The following is a 12028-nucleotide window of genomic DNA, read 5'->3' as shown; positions in this document are numbered from 1 at the left end:
AATGCAATGTAATGAAAACACAGCTTGAGGAGCTAGCTGTCTCGGTGCGGGGAGCTCCTGCCCCATACAATACAATACAATACAGCTTGAGAAACTAGATTTCTCAGAGCAGGGACTTCATTCAACGCAATGCAAAACACCTTGAGGAGCTGGCTTTCTCAAAGCGGGGAGTTACTGCCTCATACAATGCAATGCAATGCAATCCAATACAGCTTGAGAAGCTAGCTTTCTCGGTGCGGGGAGCTCCTGCCTCATACAATACAATACAATACAATACAATACAATACAATACAATACAAAATATAGCTTGAGAAGCTAGCTTTCTTGGTGCAGGGAGCCCTAGCCTCATACAATGCAATGGAATACAATGCAATGCGATGCGATGAAAACACAGCTTGAGGAGCTCGCTTTCTCGGCGCGGGGAGCCCCTGCCTCATGCAATACAATACAATTTGAGGAGCTAGCTTTCTCGGTGCGGGGAGCTCCTGCTAAATGCAATGCAATACAATACAATACAATAGAATACAGGCAAAGCAAGGCAAGGCAAGGCAATGCAATGAATGCAAACACAGCTTGAGGAGCTAGCTTTCTTGGTGCGGGGAGCCCCTGCCTCATGCAATGCAATGCAATGCAATGCAATGCAATGCAATACAATACAGCTTGAGGAGCTAGCTTTCTCAGAGCAGGGACTTCATTCAACACAATGCCAAACACCTTGAGGAGCTGGCTTTCTCGGTGCGGGGAGCTCCTCCCTCATGCAACGCAATGCAATGCAATGCAATCTAGCCTGAGGAGCTAGCTTTCTGCGAGCAGGGACTTCCTTCCAGGCCATGCCCAGCGGCTTTTGGAGCTGGCTTTCTCCCTGCGGGGCGCTCACCTGTCCACCCTGCGGATCAGGTCCCGGACGTCGTCGGGCAGGATGACCCGGTGCTGGCCCATGTCCCGGTGGTTGCCCAGGACGCAGACGGGCACGTGGTTGGGGACCTTGGGCAGCTCCCGCAGGACGTAGTCAAAGGTCCTGCAACGGGGGGGGGAGAGGGGGTCAGGGGGGCGGGGTTGCGGGTTCGAGGCTTCGACTCGGAACTGCGGGGCGGGGTGGCGGGTTCAAAGGGCTGCCCTGGGTTGTGGGTTCGAGGGGCCCCTCTGGGGTGGGTTGCGGGTTCGAGGGGCCACCCAGGGTTTGGGGTTTGAGGGGCTGTCCTGGAGTGCAGGTTGCGGGTTCAAGGGGCTGCCCTGGGGCTGTGGGTTGGAGGGGCCCCTCTGGGATGGAGTTGCGGGTTCGAGGGCCTGCCCAGGGTTGTGGGTTGGAGGGGCCCCTCTGGGATGGAGTTGCGGGTTCGAGGTACTGCCCAGGGTTGTGGGTTCGAGGGGCCCCTCTGGGGTGGAGTTGCGGGTTCGAGGGCCTGACCAGGGTTGTGGGTTCGAGGGGCCCCTCGGGTGGAGTTGAGGGTTCGAGGGCCTGCCCAGGGTTGTGGGTTCGAGGGGCCCCTCTGGGATGGAGTTGCGGGTTCGAGGGCCTGCCCAGGGTTGTGGGTTCGAGGGGCCCCTCTGGGATGGAGTTGCGGGTTCGAGGGCCTGCCCAGGGTTGTGGGTTCGAGGGGCCCCTGTGGGGTGGAGTTGCGGGTTCGAGGGCCTGCCCAGGTTTGTGGGTTGGAGGGGCCGTTGTGGGGTGGGTTGCGGGTTCGAGGGGCCACCCAGGGTTTGGGGTTTGAGGGGTTGTCCTGGAGTGCAGGTTGCGGGTTCAAGGGGCCGCCCTGGGGCTGTGGGTTCGAGGGGCCCCTCTGGGATGAAGTTGCGGGTTCGAGGGGCTGTCCTGGAGTGCGGGCTTGCGGGTTCAAGGGGCCACCATGGGGTTGTGGCTTCAAGGTGCCACCTTGAGGTGGGTCATTGTCTCAGGTTCGAGGGGCCACCCTGGGGTGAGGGGTTGCAGGTTCGAAGGGCTGCCCTGGGTTGGGGGTTGGAGGGGCCATCGTGGGGTGGGTTGCGGGTTCGAGGGGCCACGCTGGGTTGCAGGTTCGAGGGCCTGCCCACGGTTCTGGGATCGAGGGGCCCCTCTGGGATGGAGTTGCGGGTTTGAGGGGCCACGCTGGGTTGCGGGTTCGAGGGGCTGTCCAGGGTTGTGGGTTTGAGGGGACGTCGTGGAGTGGGTTGCGGGTTCGAGGGGCCGCCCTGGGTTTGGGGTTCGAGGGGCTGTCCAGGGTTGTGGGTTTGAGGGGACGTCGTGGGGTGGGTTGCGGGTTCGAGGGGCCGCCCTGGGTTTGGGGTTCGAGGGGCTGTCCAGGAGTGCGGGGTTGCGGGTTCAAGGGGCCGCCATGGGGTTGTGGCTTCAAGGTGCTACCTTCAGATGGGTCATTGTCTCAGGTTCAAGGGGCCACCCTGGGGTGCGGGTTCAAGGGGCTGTCCTGGAGTGCGGGGTTGGGGTTTCAAGGGGCCGCCCTGGGGTGGGTCATTGTCCTGGGTTCGAGGGGCCGCCCTGGGGTGCAGGGTTGAGGGTTCGAGGGGCCACCCTGGGGTGAGGGATTGTGAGTTCGAGGGGCCGCCCTGGGGTTGGGGGTACGAGGGGCCGCCCTGGAGTGCGGGGTTGGGGTTTCAAGGGGCCCTGGGGTGGGTCATTGTCCTGGGTTCGAGGGGCCGCCCTGGGGTGCAGGGTTGAGGGTTCGAGGGGCCACCGTGGGTTGGGGTTGCAGGTTTGAGGGGCCACCCTGGGGTGAGGGGTTGCGAGTTCGAGGGGCCGCCCTGGGGTTGGGGGTACGAGGGGCCGCCCTGGAGTGCGGGGTTGGGGTTTCAAGGGGCCCTGGGGTGGGTCATTGTCCTGGGTTCGAGGGGCCGCCCTGGGGTTGCGGGTTCGAGGGGCCACCCTGGGTTCCGGGTTTGAGGGCCCATTCTAGGGTTCCGGGTTCAAGGGGTCGCCTTGGGGTGGGTTATTGTCTCAGGTTCATGGGGCCACCCTGGGGTGGGGTTGTGGGTTCAAGGGCTGCCCTGGGGTGGGTGATTGTCCTGGGTTCAAGGGGCCACCCTGGGGTATGGGGTTGCGGGTTCGAGGGCTGCCCTGGGGTGGGAGTTTGAGGGCCCACCCTGGGGGGGGCTAGGTGTTCGAGGGTGTCATTGTCCTGGGTTGAAGGGGCCACCCTGGGGTTGCGGGTTCGAGGACCGCCCTGGTGTGAAGGGTTCAAGGTTTGAAGGTCCACCCTGGGATTGGGGGTTCGAGGCCTGCCCTGGTGTGAAGGGTTCAAGGTTTGAAGGGCCACCCTGGGGTTGCGGGTTCGAGGCTCCGCCCTGGTGTGAAGGGTTCAAGGTTTGAAGGGCCACCCTGGGGTTGTGGGTTCGAGGACTGCCCTGGTGTGAAGGGTTCAAGGTTTGAAGGGCCACCCTGGGCTTGCGGGTTCGACCTCCGCCTCACCACTGCTTGGTGATGTCAAACATCATGACGACGCCGTTGCAGTTCTTGTAGACGTCCAGGAACTCAGCGTCCAGGGCCAGGGCCGCCTCGGCCTCGGGTTCGAGAGAGAAGAGAGAAACTTAGAATCATAGAATCATAGAATAGAATCATAGAATCCTAGAATCCTAGAATAGAATCATAGAATCCTAGAATCCTAGAATCCTAGAATAGAATCATAGAATCCTAGAATCCTAGAATCCTAGAATAGAATCATAGAATCCTAGAATCCTAGAATCCTAGAATAGAATCATAGAATCCTAGAATCCTAGAATCCTAGAATAGAATCATAGAATAGAATCATAGAATCCTAGAATCCTAGAATAGAATCATAGAATCCTAGAATCCTAGAATCATAGAATAGAATCATAGAATCCTAGAATCCTAGAATCCTAGAATCATAGAATCATAGAATAGAATCATAGAATCCTAGAATCCTAGAATCCTAGAATAGAATCATAGAATCCTAGAATCCTAGAATCCTAGAATCATAGAATCCTAGAATAGAATCCTAGAATCCTAGAATCCTAGAATCCTAGAATCATAGAATAGAATCATAGAATCCTAGAATCCTAGAATCCTAGAATCATAGAATCCTAGAATAGAATCCTAGAATCCTAGAATCCTAGAATCCTAGAATCATAGAATAGAATCATAGAATCCTAGAATCCTAGAATCCTAGAATCATAGAATCATAGAATAGAATCATAGAATCCTAGAATCCTAGAATCCTAGAATAGAATCATAGAATCCTAGAATCCTAGAATCCTAGAATCCTAGAATCGTAGAATAGAATCATAGAATCCTAGAATCCTAGAATCCTAGAATCAAAGAATCATAGAATCCTAGAATCCTAGAATCCTAGAATCATAGAATAGAATCATAGAATCCTAGAATCCTAGAATCCTAGAATCCTAGAATCATAGAATAGAATCATAGAATCATAGAATCCTAGAATCCTAGAATCCTAGAATAGAATCATAGAATCATAGAATCATAGAATCATAGAATCCTAGAATCCTAGAATAGAATCATAGAATCCTAGAATCCTAGAATCATAGAATAGAATCATAGAATCATAGAATCATAGAATCATAGAATCATAGAATAGAATCCTAGAATCCTAGAATCCTAGAATCATAGAATAGAATCATAGAATCCTAGAATCCTAGAATCATAGAATAGAATCATAGAATCCTAGAATCCTAGAATAGAATCATAGAATCATAGAATCATAGAATAGAATCCTAGAATCCTAGAATCATAGAATCATAGAATAGAATCATAGAATCATAGAATCCTAGAATCCTAGAATCATAGAATAGAATCATAGAATCCTAGAATCCTAGAATAGAATCATAGAATCATAGAATCCTAGAATCCTAGAATCCTAGAATAGAATCATAGAATCATAGAATCCTAGAATCATAGAATCCTAGAATCCTAGAATAGAATCCTAGAATCCTAGAATCCTAGAATAGAATCATAGAATCATAGAATCATAGAATCATAGAATCATAGAATCATAGAGTTGGAAGAGACCAGAGGGCCATCAAGTCCAACCTCCTGCCAAGCAGGAAACCCCATCAGAGCACTCCAGACATATGGTTGTCAAGCCTCTGCTTAAAGACCTCCAAAGAAGGAGACTCCACCACACTCCTTGGCAGCAAATTCCACTGTCAAACAGCTCTTACTGTCAGGAAGTTCTTCCTAATGTTTAGGTGGAATCTTCTTTCTTGTAGTTTGGAACCATTGCTCTGTGTCCGCTTCTCTGGAGCAGCAGAAAACAACCTTTCTCCCTCCTCTATGTGACATCCTTTTATATATTTGAACATGGCTATCATATCACCCCTTAACCTCCTCTTCTCCAGGCTAAACATGCCCAGCTCCCTTAGCCGTTCTTCATAAGGCATCGTTTCCAGGCCTTTGACCATTTTGGTTGCCCTCCTCTGGACACGTTCCAGTTTGTCCGTGTCCTTCTTGAACTGGGGTGCCCAGAAGTCGTGGGGTGGGTTGCGGGCTCGAGGGCCTGCCCAGGGTTGTGGGTTCGAGGGCCTGCCCAGGGTTGTGGGTTCGAGGGCCTGCCCAGGGTTGTGGGTTGGAGGGGCCCCTCTGGGGTGGAGTTGCGGGTTCGAGGGCCTGCCCAGGGTTGTGGGTTCGAGGGGCCCCTCTGGGGTGGAGTTGCGGGTTCGAGGGCCTGCCCAGGGTTGTGGGTTCGAGGGGCCCCTCTGGGGTGGAGTTGCGGGTTCGAGGGCCTGCCCAGGGTTGTGGGTTCGAGGGGCCCCTCTGGGGTGGAGTTGCGGGTTCGAGGGCCTGCCCAGGGTTGTGGGTTAGAGGGGCCCCTATGGGGTGGGGTTGCGGGTTCAAGGGCCTGCCCAGGGTTGTGGGTTCGAGGGCCTGCCCAGGGTTGCGGGTTCGAGGGCCTGCCCAGGGTTGTGGGTTCGAGGGGCCCCTCTGGGGTGGAGTTGCGGGTTCGAGGGCCTGCCCAGGGTTGTGGGTTCGAGGGCCTGCCCAGGGTTGTGGGTTCGAGGGGCCCCTCTGGGGTGGAGTTGCGGGTTCGAGGGCCTGCCCAGGGTTGCGGGTTCGAGGGGCCCCTCTGGGGTGGAGTTGCGGGTTCGAGGGCCTGCCCAGGGTTGTGGGTTGGAGGGGCCGTTGTGGGACGGAGTTGCGGCTTCGAGGGCCTGCCCAGGGTTGTGGGTTCGAGGGGCCCCTCTGGGGTGGAGTTGCGGGTTCGAGGGCCTGCCCAGGGTTGTGGGTTGGAGGGGCCCCTCTGGGGTGGAGTTGCGGGTTCGAGGGCCTGCCCAGGGTTGTGGGTTCGAGGGGCCCCTCTGGGGTGGAGTTGCGGGTTCGAGGGCCTGCTTTGTTCCAGTTTGTTCCAGTTTGTCCGTGTCCTTCTTGAACTGGGGTGCCCAGAACTGGACCCAGTCCTCCAGGCGAGGTCTGACCAGAGCAGAATCCAGTGGGGCACTATTACTGTTTTTGAACTACAACTCCCATCACCCCTGACTAGCAAGACCAGTGGCAAGGGATGATGGGAATTGTAGTCCAAAAAGAGCTGGAGGCACAAGGTTGGGAAACACTGATCTAGATGCTGTACTCCTATTGGTGCAGCCCAGAATTGCATTGGCTTTTTGAGCTGCCGCGTCACACGGTTGGCGCATGTCAAGTTTGGGGTCAGCCAAGACACCGAGATCCTTTTCCCATGTACATTTCTTGAATTTTTAAATAAATAAAAAATTAAGCTAAATGAAAAATCAAAATGAAACGGAATGAAACGTTAAAATGAAATGAAAAATTGAAATGAAATGAAAAATTGAAATGAAATGAAAAATTAAAATGAAATGGAATGAAAAATTGAAATGAAATGAAATGAAAAATTAAAATGAGATGAAAAATTAAAATAAAATGAAATGAAAAATTGAAATGAGATGAAACATTGAAATGAAATGAAATGAAAAATTAAAATGAAATGAAAAAATATAATGAAATGAAATGAAAAATTACAATGAAATGAAAAATTAAAATGAAATGAAATGAAAAATTACAATGAAATGAAAAATTAAAATGAAATGAAATGAAAAATTACAATGAAATGAAAAATCAAAATAAAATGGAATGAAAAATTACAATGAGATGAAAAATGAAAATGAAATGAAAAATTGAAATGAAATGAAATGAAAAATTGAAATGAGATGAAAAATTAAAATGAAATGAAAAATTACAATGAAATGAAAAATCAATATAAAATGGAATGAAAAATTAAAATGAAATGAAAGGAAAAATTTAAATGAGATGAAAAATTAAAATGAAATGAAATGAAAAATTACAATGAAATGAAAAATTAAAATGAAATGAAATGAAAAATTACAATGAAATGAAAAATCAATATAAAATGGAATTAAAAATTACAATGAAATGAAAAAATATAATGAAATTAAAAATCAAAATAAAATGAAATGAAAAATGAAAATGAAATGAAAAATTAAAATGAAATGAAAAATTAAAATGAAATGAAATGAAAAATTTAAATGAGATGAAAAATTAAATTGAAATGAAATGAAAAATTACAATGAAATGAAAAACCAATATAAAATGGAATTAAAAATTACAATGAAATGAAAAAATATAATGAAATTAAAAATCAAAATAAAATGAAATGAAAAATTAAAATGAAATGAAAAATTAAAATGAAATTAAATTAAAAATTTAAATGAGATAAAAAATTAAAATGAAATTAAATTAAAAATTACAATGAAATTAAAAAATATAATTAAATTAAAAATCAAAATACAATGAAATTAAAATGAAATTAAAAATTAAAATGAAATGAAAAATTAAAATGAAATGAAAAATTGAAATGAAAAATCAATATAAAATGAAATTAAAAATGACAATGAAAATAAAAAATATAATGAAATTAAAAATCAAAATAAAATGAAATTAAAAATAAAAATGAAATGGAAAAATAAAATGAAATTAAAAATGAAAATGAAATTAAAAACGAAAATGAAATTAAATTGAAAATTCAATGAATAAATATTACTTCCCTTGATCTAGATGCTATACTCCTATTGATGCAGCCCAGAATTGCATTGGCTTTTTGAGCTGCCGCGTCACACTGTTGGCTCATGTCAAGTTTGGGGTCAACCAAGACTCCGAGATCCTTTTCACATATACATTTCTTTAATTTTTAAATAAGGAAAAAAAATAAGCTAAATGAAAAATCAAAATGAAACGGAATGAAACATTAAAATGAAATGAAAAATTGAAATGAAATGAAAAATTGAAATGGAATGAAATGAAAAATTGAAATGAGATGAAAAAATATAATGAAATGAAATGAAAAATTGAAATGAAATGAAATGAAAAATTGAAATGAGATGAAAAATTAAAATGAAATGAAATGAAAAATTACAATGAAATGAAAAACTAAAATGAAATGAAATGAAAAATTACAATGAAATGAAAAATCAAAATAAAATGGAATGAAAAATTTAAATGAGATGAAAAATGAAAATGAAATGAAAAATTAAAATGAAAAGAAAGGAAAAATTTCAATGAAATGAAAAATCAAAATAAAATGGAATGAAAAATTTAAATGAGATGAAAAATTACAATGAAATGAAAAATGAAAATGAAATGAAAAATTAAAATGAAATGAAATGAAAAATTACAATGAAATGAAAAATCAATATAAAATGAAATGAAAAATTACAATGAAATAAAAAAATATAATGAAATTAAAACTCAAAATAAAATGAATTGAAAAATTAAAATGAAATGAAATGAAAAATTAAAATGAAATGAAAAATTACAATGAAATGAAATGAAAAATTACAATGAAGTGAAAAATTACAATGAAATGAAATGAAAAATTACAATGAAATGAAAACATATAATTAAATTAAAAATCAAAATAAAATGAAATGAAAAATTAAAATGAAATGAAAAATTAAAATGAAATGAAAAATTAAAATGAAATGGAATTAAAAATTACAACGAAATTAAAAAATATAATGAAATTAAAAATCAAAATAAAATGAAATTAAAAATTAAAATGAAATTAAAAATTAAAATGAAATTAAAAATTGAAATGAAATTAAAAATTGAAATGAAAAATCAATATAAAATGTAATTAAATTAAAAAATATAATTAAATTAAAAATCAAAATAAAATGAAATGAAAAATTAAAATGAAATGAAAAAAGAAAATGAAATTAAAAATGAAAATGAAATGAAATTAAAAATTCAATTAAAAAATATTACTTCCCTTGATCTAGATGCTATACTCCTCTTGATTCAGTAACGCTGCCGGCTGTCTCGAATTAGGGGGGGAAGGGAGACTCGAACCCGGGGCTCACCTCCTGGGAGGGGTCGTTCTCCAGCTTCAGCCCGTCACCTCGCCTCTTGCCCTTGCCTGCGCCCAAAAAGAAAAGGAAATTAAAAAAGGAAATGGAATGAAAAATGAAAATGAAATGAAATGAAAAATTAAAATGAAATTAAATTAAAAATTAAAATGAAATTTAAAAATATAATGAAATTAAAAATCAAAATGAAATGAAATTAAAAATTAAAATGAAATTAAAATTTAAAATAAAATGAAATGAAAAATTAAAAGGAAATGAAAAAATAAAGTTAAATGAAAAATTAAAATAAAATGAAATGAAAAATTAAAATGAAATGAAAAATGAAAATAAAATGAAATGAAAAATTAAAATGAAATGAAAAATTAAAATAAAATGAAATGAAAAATTAAAATGAAATGAAAAATTAAAATAAAATGAAATGAAAAATTAAAATGAAATGAAAAAATGAAATTAAAAATCAAAATAAAATGAAATGAAAAATTAAAATAAAATTAAAAAATAAAATGAAATTAAAAATTAAAATTAAATTAAAAAATATAATTAAATTAAAAATCAAAATGAAACGAAATGAAAAATAAAAATGAAATTAAAAAATATAATTAAATTGAAAATCGAAATGAAAAATTAAAATGAAATGAAAAATTAAAATGAAATTAAAAAATATAATTAAATTGAAAATCGAAATGAAAAATTAAAATGAAATGAAAAATTAAAATGAAATGAAAAAATGAAATTAAATTAAAAATCGAAATGAAAAATTAAAATGAAATGAAAAATTAAAATTAATTTAGAAATTAAAATAAAATGAAATGAAAAATTAAAATGAAATTAAAAATTAAAATTAAATCAAATTAAAAATTAAAAATAAATTAAATTAAATTAAAAAATGGAAATGAAAAAGGGCGGCCCAAAGCGGGGTCAGTTTGGATGACCCCCCGGGGTCCCACCCGGAAAAGAGGGAGGGGCTCACCTTTGTCGACGACGTCCCACACCTCCACTTTGACGATGTCATCGGTCGCTAGGCGGAAGAGGGAAGGAAAGGGGTGAGGATTCGAACGCAGGACCCGGAGGATTAGCCTGTGTAGGATTCTCGATTTCGGTTTCTTTTCTGCTGAAGTTTGTTCTTTCCGGTTTTCTGTTTCGTATTTTCCCTTTCTATCTCTTCTTGATTTAGATAGAGAAATATATATTACAGATATCGATCTATGTCTATTTATAATTTTCTATGATATGATATATTATATTATATTATATTATATTATATTTATTATATTATATTATTATGTTACAGATATCGATCTATATCTATCTACCTATCTATCTATAATTTTCTATGATAATCTTTTATATTATGTTATATTATATTACAGATATCGATCTATATCTACCTACCTACCTATCTATATATAATTTTCTGTGATAATCTTTTATATTATATTATATTACAGATATCTATATCTATCTACCTATCTATCTAACTATAATTTTCTATGATAATCTTTTATATTATATTATATTATATTATATTATATTATATTATATTATATTACAGATATCTATATATATATATATTTATATATATATATCTACCTACCTATCTATATATAATTTTCTATGATAATCTTTTATATTATATTATTTTACAGATATCGATATATATATATCTAGTTAGCTATCTATCTATATATAATTTTCTGTGATAATCTTTTATATTATATTATATTACAGATATCGATCTATATCTATCTACCTATCTATCTATAATATTCTATGATAATCTTTTATATTATATTACAGATATCGATCTATATCTATCTACCTATATATCTAACTATAATTTTCTATGATAATCTTTTATATTATATTATATTACAGATATCGATCTATATCTATCTACCTATATATACTTTTCTATGATAATCTTTTATATTATATTATATTATATTACAGATATCGATATCTATCTATCTATCTACCTATCTATATATAATTTTCTATGATAATTTTTTAATGATTCTACTTCCTAGTATTCTTTTCTATGATTCAATTTCTGTTTCTTCTTCTTCCATTTCTTCTTTTCCATTTCTATTTCTTCGTCTCTTTTTCTATGATTCTATTTTTTAGTATTCTTTTCTATGACTCAATTTCTATTTCTTCTTCTATTTCGCCTTCATTTATTACTTCTTTTCCATTTCTATTCCTTCTTATTCTAATATTCTAGTTCTCATTATTCTATTCTATTCTGTTTCTATTTCTTCTTTTCCATTTCTATTTCCTCTTATTCTCTTATTCTATTTCTTATTATTCTATTCTATTCTTCTGCTTCTATTTCTTCTTTTCCATTTCTATTTCCTCTTATTCTCTTATTCTATTTCTTATTATTCTATTCTATTCTTCAGCTTCTATTTCTTCTTTTCCATTTCTATTTCCTCTTGTTCTACTATTATATTTCATATTATTCTATTCTATTCTTCTATTTCTATTTCTTCTTTTCCATTTCTATTTCCTCTTATTCTCTTATTCTATTTCATATTATTCTATTCTATTCTATTCTGTTTCTATTTCTTCTTTTCCATTTCTATTTCCTCTTATTCTATTATTCTATTTCATATTATTCTATTCTATTCTTCGGCTTCTATTTCTTCTTTTCCATTTCTATTTCCTCTTATTCTCTTATTCTCTTTCTTATTATTCTATTCTAGTCTTCGGCTTCTATTTCTTCTTT

At 39.1% G+C, this 12028-nt stretch overlaps 1 protein-coding gene across 1 annotated transcript in view; it reads right to left on the bottom strand.

Moving 5' to 3' along the window:
• RABL6 (RAB, member RAS oncogene family like 6) overlaps nt 1–12028 on the bottom strand; it is a 51860-nt gene that overhangs the window by 21925 nt on the left and 17907 nt on the right. Inside the window, exons 3-6 of the mRNA XM_079996478.1 lie at nt 10274–10321; nt 9298–9353; nt 3401–3492; nt 878–1018 (exon numbers count right to left, since the gene is read on the bottom strand). Coding sequence (XP_079852604.1) covers nt 878–1018; nt 3401–3492; nt 9298–9353; nt 10274–10321 — 337 coding nt within the window. The remainder of the gene's footprint in view (nt 1–877; nt 1019–3400; nt 3493–9297; nt 9354–10273; nt 10322–12028) is intronic.

This window comes from Podarcis cretensis (genome assembly GCF_951804945.1).
Source record: "Podarcis cretensis genome assembly, contig: SCAFFOLD_25, whole genome shotgun sequence".
Taxonomy (NCBI): Eukaryota; Metazoa; Chordata; class Lepidosauria; order Squamata; family Lacertidae; genus Podarcis; species Podarcis cretensis.
This window is presented reverse-complemented; position numbering and strand designations above follow the sequence as displayed.